Genomic DNA, 16,546 nt, shown 5'->3' with positions numbered 1-16,546 from the left:
GAGATCTTTTGAATCGAGTACTCGAGCGATTGACTTCTCGAGATCTGTTTCAAATCGAGATCTCGAGATGTTTCAAATCGAGATCTCGAGACGTTTGAATCGAGTACTCAAGTAGTTCATTTTCTGCGCTTTTCCAAAATTGAGTTGACTGCTACGGGGGTGCCCACTAAAAGGGGGTGGAGCATGGCGCAGCCTGTGCAACTAAAATTTTTAGAGCCGGTTTTATGAGAGGTTTTTTTTAATCTCATTTTCGGAAGGGGGGAGGGGGTCCATGGCGCAGCCTGCGAAACCGAAATTTTTAGAAGCTGTTTTTTTTCCATCTCATTTCGGGAGGGGGGGAGGGCTCTTTCTAGACGGATGCTCCGTAACATTTGAGAGGGTGCGCCATCGCCTTGCGAAAGGTGGGAGATGGACTCCCTTGACTTCAGTTGAATTCCCGCGTTGTTTTGGCAGGGGTGCGCTCGAGATAGGAATGTGACATTTAGGCTACCATTTAGGGGTATAATAAGGGGCGCACCCTCCTGGCTTTTAGAAGTTTTAGGTTAAGTTGGGGGGGTATTGACACCCCCCTTTTAGAAGGGGAATCAATACCACTCCCCCCAAATTCCATGAAAAATTCTAGTTTTTACATTTAAGTCTGGGTCTAGTTTTTTGTTGTTTTCCGATAAACAGATACACCTTTTGTCCCCTTACCCTTACGGTAAAGTTCTAAATGCAAGCTTGTTTTAGGGGGTCGATTCGATAGATTTTAGTCTTCATTTTAGGGTCACAATCCTTGGGGGATGCAGGTTCGACTAGATTCCCTGTTAGCTTGTCAGAAACTAGGAGCTCGGCATTTGGGCGACTGAGTAATTTATTCGAACGGTTATGCATTTAAGCTAATGATTTTCAGTTATCACGTGATTATTTCGAATGGTTTCGGGCTCTCAAACACGAAGTTAATAATGTAAACAAGTAGGGGAATATTGTCCGTTTTTCACTAGTTGAGACTTGGCCACGCCCCCAACACGTGGTATCGGAAGATTCTATATGCGTCTTTTGGGGATGAGGCTTCAGACCAACACTGAGAAAGGTTGCAATTGGTCATCGTTATCGCGCTGTAAGAAGACGAGTGTTCTATAATTTTCTAAGAAATTACCTCCCACCTTCTTTCCCGAAAAAAAGGTGTGCTACTAAGACAATTGTTCGACTTAAAAGTATTTTAAGATTTGCAGTGTATTTCTATACGTTTTGGGTTAATTTATCATTGATTTTGCGAAGGAAATCCTAAACTTTCCGTCTTTCACGCTAAGTAAACATTTTCTGAAAACACGGTGAACAGTTGCAGGTGAAATTGGAAGGAAAATTTTTCCTTCTATTCTGCTGAAACTTTCACAGCTCTCAAACGTGAGTTTTTCTTAGGTATTCTAATTATAAAACTCTAATCGCATATTGTTAACTTTGCTGGTCAACCATTTCTCACCTTATTTTCGATCCGATTTTCTTCTTTAAAGCGTTTATTAAATATTACACAGTGCTTAGGGATAAATGAACTACTTTTGCAATATTTCGAACTGTTTTACTTCGAATATAATGAAGAATTAATGCGTTTTCGAATTGTGTTTGTTGTAACTTTGCGAATACGCGTCATTTTTAAAATAATACGTAGATTTGTAAAGTGAACAAGCAAAAATTAATGCCAAAAGATTTTTTAACTATCACCGCATTGAAAAAATAACAAAAAAAAAAAGAAAGAAAGAAAACGACAGACGATAACTTTAATTTCTAATTTCTCTGAAAATATTTCTCTGTCACCTCATTTTTGGCCCGTTTCAAACAGTCAATATTTTGTAAAAAAAAATGTTAATTTGATGTAATCATGTAGAGACAGTATGAAAAAGTATTGCACTACTATTTCGATTCCTAGGCACTTCATTTTTAACCATACACATTTAAAGCCTACGAACAATTTTGGAAGCCTCAGTAGGTAAGTTGCACTCTGTGTGAGACATTTCAATACTTTTGTACTATTTTTTTTTCAATATGGCTTTTATTCTTCAGAAATGAAAAAACTAACAAAACAAAAATTAAAGCTTTTCACATGCCAATATGGTTATCTACAGAATAATTGAATAAGTGCCTGACACAACGTTTTATGTTACTGTTTTAACCTATTTATTTTTGTAAATACGAAAAAATATATGTTTTTTTTTTCCAAGTTTTTTCGATTACTCTAAAAGTAATTCAGTTCTTCCAGTACTTTTACGGAAGAGCGTTACGTGTGGGGATCATAAAATAAGCAAAAGTTTGTTGCCCGTATTCTAATACAGCTCCGAACAAGGACGGATACAAGGGGAGGGGGCGATCCCCACTTCCTTGAGTCGAGATGCAGAACTCTTCCACGGCATGTCTTTGATACTGAAGTTGAAAATTGTTTTAGCCTATCTTCAATAGTTTGACGAAGCTCTTGCTGTCTGGAAAATGAAAGTGTAGCACATATCTTATTCTTAACACATTACTGATAGAGATCTGAACTTTGTATAGGAAGTATTTCAAAGTTCCAAAAACTCAATTTTAGAAGATTTTAGATGATATTAAATAGGGTTATAGGATTCAAGGGCTCTTCTCAGGAAAGTTTGGAAAATTGAAGTCCCCCCTCCCCCCCCCCAAAAAAAAGAGGAACTTTAATGGGGCACCTTTGACGGCGTTAAGGTAAGGGCTGGGGTTTGGTACACTCCTCCGCAATTTTGTAGAAAAGGAAATCCCTCCCCTTCCCAAAATAACTGAAATGAGACGATCTTTCATGGTGTTTGGAAAGGGGGGGGGGGCGGAGGTTTGCGAATTTATAAAAGGGTAAGGGTGTGAAATCAATCGCCCCCTCCTTGAATAGTTTCTGGATCCGTCCTTGGCTCTGAATGTAAAATGCGTTATTTTTATCGAGAAACGTTGCTATAGTCAACCTATTCAGTTGTTCAACATATCCCACACTGGCAAGGAAACTGACTCAACCAGAAGAAAAAAAAACAGCAATGGAGAAAATTAAGGTTTGACGCAATAGTAATTTTAAGTGATTTAGTCTCAAACATTACAATATGAGCAGTCAACTTATTATGTGATGTTTATTAATTAGTTTTTGAAGTATAGATACATAATGCATACTTTAAGCTCGAAAAATATTCTTCCAAATTATGAAATTTTAATGATGTGTCATTATTGATGAAATCGTTTCTACGCCCCCCCCCCCCCCCCGCACCATTTAAGTGAGCTAACTTTGCGGTTTTTGTGTCGAGAAAAAGCACTAAATTTAGATTTTAAATCAATAGCCGGTACGGTTTTCCCAGATTTTGAATTGTGTCACTTTCCTTGCCGGAGTGCGATATGATTCTTTATTAAAAACATACATGATCATAAACAAATTGCGACTAGAGCTATCCAGGAAGGAGGGGGGGAGCCGGTCTTTTCCCTTAAAACAATTGTTACTGCGATTTTGGTGACTTAGAGCAAACCTAAGGAGTCGTTCACAAATGATGTCACGCTTGAAAGGGGTAGGGAGAGAGGGTTCGGGGTTCATGAACTTCGGATAGTTAGTCTCAAGGGGGAAGGAGGGGATTATAAGAAATATGACTTCACATATTTTGGTCCAAATAAAAGCGTTCGTTATAGCAATATGTTCATCGAACATTGCCTGAGAGGTTAAGGTGACGAGGCGAGAGGCTAAGGTGAAGTGTAACGTCCTTTATGGACAATCCTTATGGTGTTTACGTTAGGCTACTGTGTACTGAAGTGTTATAACTAACTTCGTTTCTGCCTCCCCCCCCCCCAGAAACGAAGTTGGTTACCTCCCCCCCCCCCCCGCCTTGAAAATACTCGCCCTGGGGGTAGTCGTCATCTCTTAAGCCGGACCCAACCGATGAACCTATAATTTTAAAACAGTATTCAAACCAAAGACACTTTTTATAACGCATCGCAAATTATTACATATTTCTAAACATTAATATTCATGCAATACTTGGAGAAATTGCCTTGATTTTAATAGTCAATTGCTTTAAATATTTCAGATTGATTTTTTATTGTTTTCTCATTTACTTTTATTTCTCACATGTAAATCCTTTCTGGAACAATTGCGCAGTCCCCGCCTTTGGTTCAACCAAGTTTTTTTTTGGGGGGGGGGGAGGGGGGGAAACTTTTGTTCGAATAATGTTTTCATCATTTTTCAAAAATAACTGCTACTGTAGATCTACTGACTGTATATCTGCTCTATATGATCTGAAATTTTGTACAATCCATACAGATGCATCAAAAAGACCCAACCCGTAAGAGCTACTGAGTCACCCCCCCCCCCCCCCCTTTAAGAAAAGGGAGAGGGAGATGGAGAGAGATATTAAGTCTTCAAAACGAACGCAACCCTTAAGCATTTCAATGCCACAGTCTGTGTGGCAATGAAGTTTTCCTGTCCCCCCCCCCTTTTTTTTCATCAGCGCACTTGCAATTTCGAATATAGGACGTTAGTGTTTAAAAGGATATCGTTCAAAATTCAGAAACCTATCCTTAATAGAAATGTTTCATTCGGAAAACAAAATACCTTACTTTTTTTGTAAATACAATATTTTTGTTCTGAAATTTTCAGTTTAAAAAGTATAGATTTCCCCGTAGACGACAATTACGCGAAGCTAGAAACGAAAGGAAGGAACACAAAGACATTTTTACACATTTAAATGCCCGCCAAATTTAGGGTTGTCTCAATTGAAAGCGGTAGCGATCACCCCCGCGCTAAACTTTGCTTTGCTTTCGGGAAGGCGTTCTGAAGTCTCTTCTCCTCATGAACGCACAATAGTTGCTCTGCGCAAAAGTACTCATTCTTTTCTAGTTTATAGCTTTGCTTTTTTTTTTTTTTTTTTTTGATGCTCTTGTTGAGAGTAGTTAAGTATATTTATCTGACTAATATATGAGGAGGGAGGGTAAAATATTTGTGATTGCGTTTTCCAGAGGATTGGGATTCCCGGCGCAATGAAAAGTGTACAAGTGTGGCTTGAAGTGCATTGAATTTCATGATTTTTTTTTTCTTTCTTCATCCGCTCTTTTTTATTTTTCTTTTTCATTCGTCGACTTTAGGAATATGCAATAACAGTAAAAGTGCAGGGAGTGAAGTTGAAATGTTTCTAAGTGCATTAAAAAGAAATATTGAAGTTTGTCGTGTGGGATTTATTTTAGCTTCCACACTTCGGCCCAATTTTTAAATAAAAATTACATTTTATACACATTGTTTTTTTTTTTTTGAAATTCCATACGCAAGATATTTGTGACTTCTTGTGTGCGTAGCATTTATTTCCGCGCGGGTAGTTAAATTTAAGTATTTTGCTTGTTTTACTCGCTTCTGTTTATGTCATACTCCTTATAGTTTCGTAAATGTTGATTAGCATATTATTTACTCAACTTAAAAAATTTCAGTCAAATAATGTGCTGATTTTATTTTATTATTATTATTTTTTTTTTTGTAAAGTTGAGGCAAAACTGCTGAAAATGCTTACGCTCGCAACGGTCCATTTCGGAATTTAAGATTCCGTAGCTACGTTTCATTTTCCGTGCGTTGGTCCTCAAAAAGGTTAAAATTGATTATCAAGTTTCTCTGAAAAGCAGATTACGTATTCGGTTTTCAAATCATCCGAGATGCTCGATAACCGAGCACTCCACAACAAACCATATATTATACAAGAGAGAGCGCGGGGGAGGGGGTAAATGGCGCAGACGGCGCCATTGAAATTTTGAAGAGGAGAGGGTAACTTAAGCGGCTTTAATTTATTTTAGGAGGTTCAACGTCACATTTGAGGGATGAGTGTCATCGCCCGGGGGGGGGGGGGGAAACACCACTGCATTGTAAACACCTTGCGTTTAAACATTTCATAATCGTTTTAACATGGCTGCCACAGCGTTAACAATCGCTTTAAAACATTTACTCAACGAAGTGTGCTCTCTGAGTAACCCCATTCGAGAAAAAGCACTCGAGAAGCAATATTTGATTCTAAAACCTTATAGAATGACAGGGGTGTCCGTCCGTCCCTGTGAGCAATGGCGCGCTTCTTATGACAATCCCCCCTGCCAAAAGAAACGATAATCCGAAAAAGGGCTAAGACTACCTTAAATTTTCAATTACACGTTTTGTACCATACCGGTCAAGGGCGCCCATATGCAAAATTTTAAGGGGGGGGGGGGCTCAGATATTTTCCACATGGTTTAGCAGGATATTTTCCCCATGGAAATCGATTTCAGTACAGATTAGAGTTATTAAAATTTGACATTTTTAATAACTTATTGATTAATTGCTGGAAAAGAAATAATTTTTCATTTTTGCAAAAAAAAAAAAAGTACTAAAAGCAAGGATGTACTAATTTCAAAGAAGGGAGAGGGGGCTTGAGCCCCCACTTGCCCCCCCCCCCCATATGGAAGCCCTTGATACCGGTTTAATATATTTTTAAGTTTAACAACTCTCAAGTTTAAACCTGCTAGTGTCGCCCAACGACCTGCCCATATTATCATTATCCCTCACTTTTTCATAAAAATTGTACATACGTACGTATTTAATCTTAGTCAAGTTCAAAACAGTATGGAAAGCGTTTCTCTATCCTTTGTTTCAAGATTTCACCACCGGATCACACCAGGGGCGGATACAGAAAGCCATTTGAAGGGGGGTGGGGTCATGCTGAAGAAAGCCCTCCCCCATGAACGAAATTCCCGTTTTAGGTACGAAAAAATTCTGAAACTTTTTTGGGGGCCAATAAAAAGCCCCAAATCGGTCAGGATTAAGGCACATAATTGGGGATAAACGTTGCATATTAATATCATACGCAATAAAACAAAGTAGTAGTTCAAATATTTTCTTTGAAAAATAATTGATGTATTGAAAAGATAAGATACTGTCATCGTTTACATTTTATGCATAAATTGTTTGAACACAATGTGTACGGATACTATTGTCGAGAGTTTAGGGGGAGGGGTCATGACCCCCACGACCCTCCATTGTATCCGCCACTCACACAATACATGCCCCTTCATATATTCGCTCATATGATAATTAACAATTTTCATTCTAAAAATATCGTTCGATTATTAAGGAATCTCTCAATTATCGAAAATTCGAAGCCAAACATTCAACTATTACCCCATTCGAATAAAGCAAGAGAAAAGCAATCATTCGATTTTAAAAATCATTCCAAATCTATCCATTCCAAGAGCAAAGGGCACCACCTATGAAGCTCTTCCCCCAAGAGCAATACCCCCAAAAGAGACAAAATCCCCTAAAAATTACAATCCCGCAGTTAACGTCAAAACTTCCCCTCCCCTCCCCTCTTATTTCACCCATAGGAATGAATTACACGAGAAGTTAACCACTTGTTTTATAAGAAATAACTAAGTACCTTTGTGCCGAGAAGTAACATGAAATAACAAACGTATTGTATCCCAAATATACAGAGTACTGAATAAAATATGACAACGTATATAAAGTACAAATTGACGTTGTCATATTTTAGTATACGTTGTCATATTTTATTCACTATGCAGTACAAAGTTTTCGACTACTTTTTATGTATACAGAGTACTGCAGAAACGTGTTTTGGAGTTTTAAGGTACATTTTTTTCAACAAAATATTAAGCTTTTACATATAAGGTGCCATTCCTTTGTTACGTATGGAAGATTTTGGCCATTTTTGACCCCCCCCCCCCCATGTAAGGGTACGTAAGGTTTTTCAAACCCCTCCCCCTATTCTTACGTAAGATTCCATTTCGTTTTTCGAAATAATGAAATGACTAATCTAATATCACTGGAATCGAAATTTCATTCACTATTATTAAATTAAACCTTTTTGTGTGATGAAATATTTACTAAAAAGTTGGAATCTAGACTGAATGTGTTTTCGACATTTTTTTTGTATATGATGCGATAGTAGTTAAAAATAAAACATGCTATACAATAGTGCAATTCTTTTATTATGTTTTACATTATTAATTCTTCGTAAAACAAATAAAAAACAGTCATCCTAATACGTTTTTATTTTCCAGACGCAAATGAAACGTCGGCTTGGAAAATACTGCGTAAGAATGCGTTTGAACCCCTCCCCCCCCCCCCAAAAAAAAGTATGTAGACATTTTTCCAACCCCACCCCCTCGGGACCCTTACGTAATTGATGAATGGTCCGTAAAGACATCCAGTAATGTCCTTACATCCAGAATCTCACTATTTTGCGTTGAAAAAAGGGTTCCTTGAAACCCCGAAACACGTGTCTGCAGTGATCTGTATATTTGGGCTCTAAAACGTTTGTTATTGCCCATTACACTTGTATCATTACCCAATAGTATAGTCGAAGGTAAACGTAAGGGGGAAGACGTCCCCTCAGGTTTTCAACTTAAGTATTCCCCTTTTTTACCGGAACTATAATTTCAATGCCTCTCAAGTTAGAACCTTATTAGCGCCTCCAACCTTTACTTCCACCACCGGGACACACAACACATGTCTCCCACAGACCCGTCCATGTGTTCATTCATTAACACCTTTCGCTCAAAACATATCATTAGACTACCAAGGCATCCCAAACAATCATTTGATAATCAAGCATTCAACAGTATACATTCAATTATAACACTATTCGAATGAAACATTCGAAAGGCAATTATTTGATTGTAATACCATTTAGATCGCAAGGGTATCTATTCCTCAAGTGTGCTGGCACACTTTTTAAAATTAGGGATCCTCTCTCCCCCTCCAGAAGGACACTCAATAAAAAAGACTAACGTCCATTAGGAATTTCAATGGCGCAGTCTGCGCAATGACCCACCTCCCCTGTGGGCTCCTCAGCGCAGCCTGTCTTTCTGGGGGAAGGGTTAAAAGGTTTCAATGCAAATTGATTCGGAAGACAGAAAAAAACCATGCTCATTCTTCATAAGTAAAATCATTAACTCTTCAAAGCCAGCCCTTTGAACCCCAAATGACGGATCCGCCCCTGCAACTAAAACATTTCAGAAGCAGGGGTGCCCACCCGCCCTGAGATCAAGCCCCCCCCCCCACCCTCAATATCGCAGAGACCTCCCCCCCCCAAAAAAAAATGAGAAAAATACCCTTTAAAACACCCCCCTAAAAATGTCAATAGCACAATCTGCGCCATGACCCCCCCCCCCCATCCATAGGTGGGCACCCTTGTTAGAAGTCAACTATATTGAGAGGTTCATTCGATTATCAAACACTGCTCGAGTGATTGACATCTCGAGAACTCAACATCTCGAGAAGTTCAAAGCGAGAACTCGAGCAGTTGATCGCTCGAGCACTCGGAAAGTGACAATCGAGAACTCGAGCAGTTGATCGCTCGAGTTCTCGGAAAGTGATAATCGAGAACTCGAGAAGTTCATCGCTCGAGAACTCGAAAAGTGATAATCGAGTACTCGAGAAGTTCATCGCTCGAGAACTCGAGAAGTGATAATCGAGTTCTCGAATGATCTTGAATAATCGAGTGATTCGATTATGAGAACTCGATTATGCCCATCACTAGTAGACACTGATGAAAGGATTGCAGTTAATAAACAAATTACAGTTCTAAAATATAGAAGGGGGAATTTGCGTTTATTTATTTATTTTTATATTATTTTATTCATTTATTTATTTTTTTGTCTCTCTCAAATCTCTTTGTCTCTTTATAAAGGAGAAAATTTTTAAATTGTGCTTTATACTGCCGTAGGAAGGTAAAGGACAGTACAATCGACTCCCGCTACAACGCGATTCGACTTACGCGAAATGGCTATAACGCGAATTTTTCACGAGCAATGAATTTTAGAGCAAAAGCGAATTTCTCGCTCACAACACGAAAATATTTAAAGGTAATCGTGGTGCTGTCTACTTCCTTATTGATTACTAAATATTGACTTCGTGAATGCACTTTCATCCTTTTAGCATCACTGACTGCTCAAGTTCCCACACACCGCACTAGTCTAAACATCGGTTTGTAAGTGAAGATGGGGGGGGGGAAGCGAAAGGTTGCGACAATTCAAGAAAAGGTAAAGATTTTTGATACGCTTGAACAACTAAAAAGTGAATCGAAAGTAGCTCAACAATTAGGTATGAGTGAACCTTCCATACGTGCAATTAAAATTCAAGAAAAAGGCAATCCGTATATGTTCAGAATTTAGTTTTAATATGAAACTCGCAGAGTAGTGTCTAAGCAAAATGCAAACAGTATGAAATGGGAAGCTGCTCTTACATTGTGGATTATAGAGACCCTGAAAGAGGGGTGTAACGAAAGAACGGAAACGTTATAAAAGTAAATGCGAAGCTACTCTATTTAAAAATTTATTAGACTAACGATCTGATTGCGCAGCATAAAAAATCATCTTCAAATTTTTAAGTTATAAATGTAACTATAATTGTATCTACTGTACAGTACTACTATAGTGCAGCGTTTATTATTGCTACATACTGTACGAACCGTATCGTTTTGTTTTATGTCGTCCCATTGAGCATTGATTTTGTGCATCGCACCAACATTCTATGTTGAATAACGCAGCTTTTTAAAAAATACAGTAAAAATTCAGCTCTTTATGTAAAAAAAGGTAATATATAATTTATAAATGGTTTAAAACAGTTTGAAAGGTGCTCAAAAATGTCTAAAATAATTGGGTATGTTAATAAAGAATCATATACAATGTCTTTTTCCACAACGCGAAAATTACGCGAAGAGTCTTGGAACGCATCCCTCGCATAAGTCGGGATCCGACTGAATGTGCATTTTTTTTTTTTTTTTTCATTTACATTTTTTTTTCTGGAATTTTTGTCTACTTTAGCTTTATTGTACTAAGCTTGCTTACTTGGTTTCTGCTGAAAATAAAGCAAGAAAAAAACATCAAGTTAAAAACATTTCCCTGTTGTTGTTACAGAATCCAAAACACGTTTCTTAAAGCATCCTAGAAACTCATCTCTGCAGATACCACCCTTAAACCTTCTCGTGGCAGTATATGTCTGTTACGAAAGATACCGGCGGAGAAAGTTAAGAGGGCCTGTTTGATTTTTTCTTTCTTTTTTTTTTTTTTTTTGGTACGATTCTCAAATACACTGGCAGAAAAAGTAAACACTACATTTTTACGTTTTGATTTTTTCCCCCTTCTATAAATGCTGTAGAGTTGAAACTACAAGTTAATTTTTCCTTCGCCTACCTCAAATATTGGTGGGAAAATCTAAGGTTGCGTTTTATAAATTTTTAACCTTCTCAAATATACTGAAGTTAAAACTTAATAAATTTCTAAAATTAAGATTAGATTATTACTCATTACTTTACGAATCTAGGATAATTCGAGATTTTTTCAGGATACTTCGAGACTTGTCAAAAAATCAAGGTTTCATGCAAGTTCTGTTTTTTTTTCAGAAGTAAAATCATTCACCCAATGTGTGTGTGTGTGTGTGTGTGTGTGTTTTTTTTTTTTTTTAAATTTTCAGCTAGTGCAAACGATTGACTCATCGCAAGGTATCTACTCTTGATCTTGGACTCTCAGCGTAATTTAAAATTTTAATTTTCATATTTTAAGGCACATTACGGATGATACCTCGCTTTATAGTTTTCGACTCTCAAGCGTGTAAAATTTGTACTTTCTTTAAATAGCTGTATACACATCACATTCTCCAGAAAGCGTAACTTTCGAACGCAAATATTTTTCAATTTCGAAACCTTTTGTTTTCTTTTTTTTTTTTTTTTTTTTTTTTTCACTTTTACATTCAAGTGTTACCTACTAGAAGTAACCATGAACAATGGCCCACTTAAGTTTCAATCATTTTACTCATAAATAAAAAAAATTAAAAAATGCCTTGTTCACGGAAATAAAAAAAAAGAAAAAATCCTTTATTATTTAAAAACCGAGACCAATTTAATATCAAAGTAGTAGTTTTGTTAATTGTGCAAACGATCAACTATTTTAATGATTAGTGGGAACATAATATTCAGCTCTCTTAATTAAAATACGGGTTAATTAGTATTGTCAAACGTATGTTAAAAATAGTATTTAGTAAATTTGAGGATATACTGGCAATTTATAATTTTGGTAGAATGCCTATTATTGATGTATTCCCCCTTCATCATTTATTTTCACCTGAGAAATAATGATATTGATAAGGACTGTCACGGAGGTGAGGAATTTTCTATTTATATAGGTATAATAGATACATTTTTGAGGGAAAATTTTTTCTTCTTCGTTGATACAACCAGCACATGTTAAGCATATGAAAACATACTCACTTCTTTTTTTCACATTAATTTACATCCCTGAAATTCAAGTTCACAGAGGTGAGCAGTCAGAATAACCACAATAAGTTTTTAAAGCAAAATCTATCTTCTTGTTTTTCGACAAAAATCTCACAACTTCAACTATGGCTGAAAATAAACAAGGGTGCTCTTATATTATGAACGATAAAAATGTCATTACTCCAAATTTTTAATTTTGCCACTTATACATCCGTTTGCTTCCCACTTCCTCAATTGATAATGTCGACAAGAACCTGAAACAACTGAAAATCAAGAGCGGGGAAAAACTTGCTTTGCATCTAGATAAGTGGAGATCTATTGCAGAGGAGTCTGAAGTTTCCATAAGATTTTAAATTATTTTGTTAATCAAACTAAATCAATGTAAATTATGTTCAAAATTGTTTTATCTTCTTCATGTAAAAATGTGCTCTTCTGATTATTTAGCATATAGAAAATTAGATCCGTCGCTATATCGCATGATATTGTATACCATTTTCAAAAGCATTTTTAAAATGCACAATTAAAGTACTAATAGGTTTGTGACGAATTATTATAAGATAACTCCATGCAACATAACGAATAGCGTAGTTTTTACATCTAGACAATGCATTGAAATAATTCAAATTAATGATTAATAAAAGCAACAAGAAAAGGGTGTGGGGGGATATAGAAAAATTGTACATGCAAAATGCCAGGAACATGAAATTATTTTTCTGATACTTGAAACTGCGTTTAAAGCTCATAATTTTTTTTTCTTGCATTTTTCCTACTTAACAATTATGGAACAGTGAACATAGGGATATCAATAGAAATATACTGAACAAAAAAAAATCCTCTTCTTCAAAAAAAAAAAAAAAAAGGAAAAAACAATACTTGAGTTACTATTTCAATTAAATATTATAAAATTTATTTAAAATATACATATTTTAATTACTATCCTTGTCAGAAGCGTGAATAAAAAATACCATAAAGTAACCAAAGTAAATATTTAATGAAACATTACTTTGGCTCCTTTTTTTCTGATCAATTTTCTTAACGAAGTCGTTACAAAACATGAATGTTTTAAATGCAAAACCAATGTAAAGTGTATGTACTGAATTAAATCAAAATTGCGTGATAGATTGCACTTAGTATGATAAATCTCAAAACAAGGTGAAAGGCAAAATCGTTCTTCGAAATTTTCGCAACAAATTCGAGCTTCTTTACAATCCCCCCCCCCCCCCACCGCTAGTTTCAGTTTTTTCTTTTTAAATCAAAAAACAACACACTGCTACATGGCTTGAAAAAGAACAAGCTACCAGTCAAAATACTTCAGAAATGCATTACTGACATTTAAACTATAAAATAACGGGATAAGGTTTCAAACATACGTGACAAAGTTCATGTACGTGAAAATTGCGAGATTAGCAGATTTTGCTACATTTGCGTTGCCCGTAGAAATTGCGGGATAAGCAGCTAGAAGATTAAAATTCAAACAGCTGAGAAAACAATCTATAGATATCACGATTATAGAATAAACCGATAATTACAGATTTGATTTTCGCATAATTCCATATTCTTGCACTAAAGATCGTAACTAACTAAAGCTCGCATATTCAATTTTCTGTGCCAGAAACAATTTTGGGTTTGTTAATGAGAGCAATCAGCATATAGGCATGTTTCTCTATTTTATGAAAATTAATCAACCCTTGGTTAAGTTCATCATAAAAAATTAAATGTCAGTACTAATTACGATACAAATTAAACAAAATTTTGAATCATAAGTCTGTCCTTTTGGTTATTGTAAAAAATTATAACTACACTGCTAAACAAAATTATAGACTCAAGAATTTTAATTTTTTTTAAATCATATTTCAATTTAATTTCACTTCGTTAAAATACTTGCGAATAATTGAAAAAGTTTTTCTAAATTCAATATATCTTATACGTTAAATGAAACGACTGATGTAATTTCAAAAAATTTTTAAGTTTAATATTTTATCATTGCATAAAACCTGAACAAAGGTAGAAACTCAAAAGCAAAAAACCCTGTATTACAGTAAAATTTTACTCAAATCAGTCCCTATCAAGCCATAACTTGAATTAATGTTGCCATTAGTAATAATTTGTTTCTTTTCATTTTCAAAATTAAAGATTAAAAAAAAGCATGAATTAAAAATACAATTCTTATGTATGAAATCCTTATATTTTGGTTTTCTCTATATCAATGCATAATTGTTTGAAACAGTTTTGTCACTAGATATTGTTTTTTTTAATCTTAATATTTATTTCAGACGATTCAATTTTTTTTTAATCTAAACTTTTGTCTGGTAGTGTATGTTGAAACAATCTAAATAGTGTTTATTAGGCATACTTTACTTTGAAGTATTATCCCTGTTCATGCTCAGGATGTGAGAAAAAACTGCTAGACACATGAAACTTTCCCACACTAAGAGATAAAAAGACTTTTTTAATTAGTTAATATAAAATGATACTTCGTGTGTTTTCCTCACTCTATCTCTCTCTCCCTCTTTCTCTCTCCTTCCTTCTCTCTCTCTTTGCGGAAGTAATAAAATCCATGAAGTCCATTTAATTAAAACAACCGAGAAAATATATGAAGTAAATAAAATAATAACAGTAATTCGAACTCCCGTAACAGTTTATTAAACCAAGACATCATTAATAAATGAAAACTAAATCATTAAAAATATATTGTCACATATTCAACAAAAAAAAAAAAAAAAAGTGTCCCCCCTCGTAACTTTTCTTTTATTTTCCTCTTCTCCATCTCCTTTATTTTGTTCCGTTTTAACTATTTTTCAAAAATTTAAAAAGACGTTTTATATTTCACTTTTGCTAACGGTTTGTATCTTATCATAAGACACCAAATATTAATGCTCAAATTTAAAAAAAATAATAAAACTTTAAAATGAAGTTCGTTTAAACTCGCACTCGAAACCTGTCACGTTTTCTTGCACTTCTTTGAACTCAGTGACATTTTAAAAATAAATTTTTCTTGTATATGAGTATTTTATTGTATTTCTGCAACTGTGTTATTTTTATTTCTATACTAACTTCTATTTCCTATGAACTATGTATTTTTACTCTACACATTAGGGAAGATAAAAATACTATATACAGGAACTATCACAAAAACGTTTATTTTCTTTAAAAATATTTTCCACTTAAGTAAGTATTTTTCAAATGTATTTTTCTTTTCAAACATAAAAAAAATGTTTTAAACCTATAACTTGTTAAATCATAAAGCAATAACACTACAAAAAGTACCCATTAAACTCAAAATGGCTTTTTTTTTTTATATAAATGTTTCATGCCACTTTTTTAAAACTATTGTTAAGAGTGTAGCAAAAATAATATAGACAAAAAAATTTTGATACATCTTTATAGAAGAAAGAACTATTTCAATTTTATCAACTAAAACGTGAAAGTAAGAAATAGAGAATAGTTTTAATCAATACAAAAGATGTGTATATGTAAGAAAAAAAATTCAATTAAAAAATTTTACTACCGGAAGCACTCGATTAATTTAGAACTCAAGAAATATTTAATACAAATTAAACAAACTGTCAAAACTTTTTTTTAAGTTTCAGTTTTGAAAAAACTTACATTAGAAATTTAATGCTTTAAATGCATAGATGTGTCACTTATCAAAAAATAATAATATATGAACAAATTCAATTCAAATGCAGTAACACAAAATTTTAAAATATGGATAAGTCAGAAATGTCAGTAGAGAATAAAAAGTCACTATTAATTTATCTAGAAAAAATGTTAAACACTGGCACTTAATTCCAATTTTTTTAAAAGTTCATAACAGATTTACATATAAGATCCATACTTTAACTTATACTAATCGGTGCAATGAAAAAAGTGTAAATTTTTTATTTACTAAAATTGTATTAAAAATAAATACGAAATAAACAACAACAACAACAAAAAAATAACCTACTTGTTAGCGCAGTCATTAGAGAGAGAGCCAGTTGCAAAAACTGATGCGACTGAAAGAATATGCAGCTAAGGGAAGAGGGGATAGATCCAACAAAGTTGGTGATTTGGGCTCCCGATAAGAAGTAGAGAAAACGGAACACGCGCTTTATATATTGGCATGCCGGTAGGATTTGATCCAGTATGTGGTCATAGGGTTGCTTGGCTCTCAAACACAAACACGTCGCCAACTTTGCCAAGATTGGAAGAGGAGGAGTTTTAGAAAGAGAATAGGAGTTTCAAGAATTAGAAAACAATGTATGTATACTTCTCTCGGAATGTAAGCTGCCAATTCAGACGATTTCTTTTTGCGA

At 34.7% G+C, this 16,546-nt stretch overlaps 1 protein-coding gene across 1 annotated transcript in view; it reads right to left on the bottom strand.

Moving 5' to 3' along the window:
• LOC129218631 (chordin-like protein 1) overlaps positions 1-16,323 on the bottom strand; it is a 145,136-nt gene extending 128,813 nt beyond the window's left edge. Inside the window, exon 1 of the mRNA XM_054852951.1 lies at positions 16,198-16,323. Within this exon, the coding sequence (XP_054708926.1) occupies positions 16,198-16,213 (16 nt within the window). The 5' untranslated portion in view covers positions 16,214-16,323. The remainder of the gene's footprint in view (positions 1-16,197) is intronic.
• Positions 16,324-16,546: the final 223 nt, after the last annotated feature.

The sequence above is a fragment of the Uloborus diversus genome, chromosome 3 (genome assembly GCF_026930045.1).
Source record: "Uloborus diversus isolate 005 chromosome 3, Udiv.v.3.1, whole genome shotgun sequence".
Lineage (NCBI taxonomy): Eukaryota > Metazoa > Arthropoda > Arachnida > Araneae > Uloboridae > Uloborus > Uloborus diversus.
This window is presented reverse-complemented; position numbering and strand designations above follow the sequence as displayed.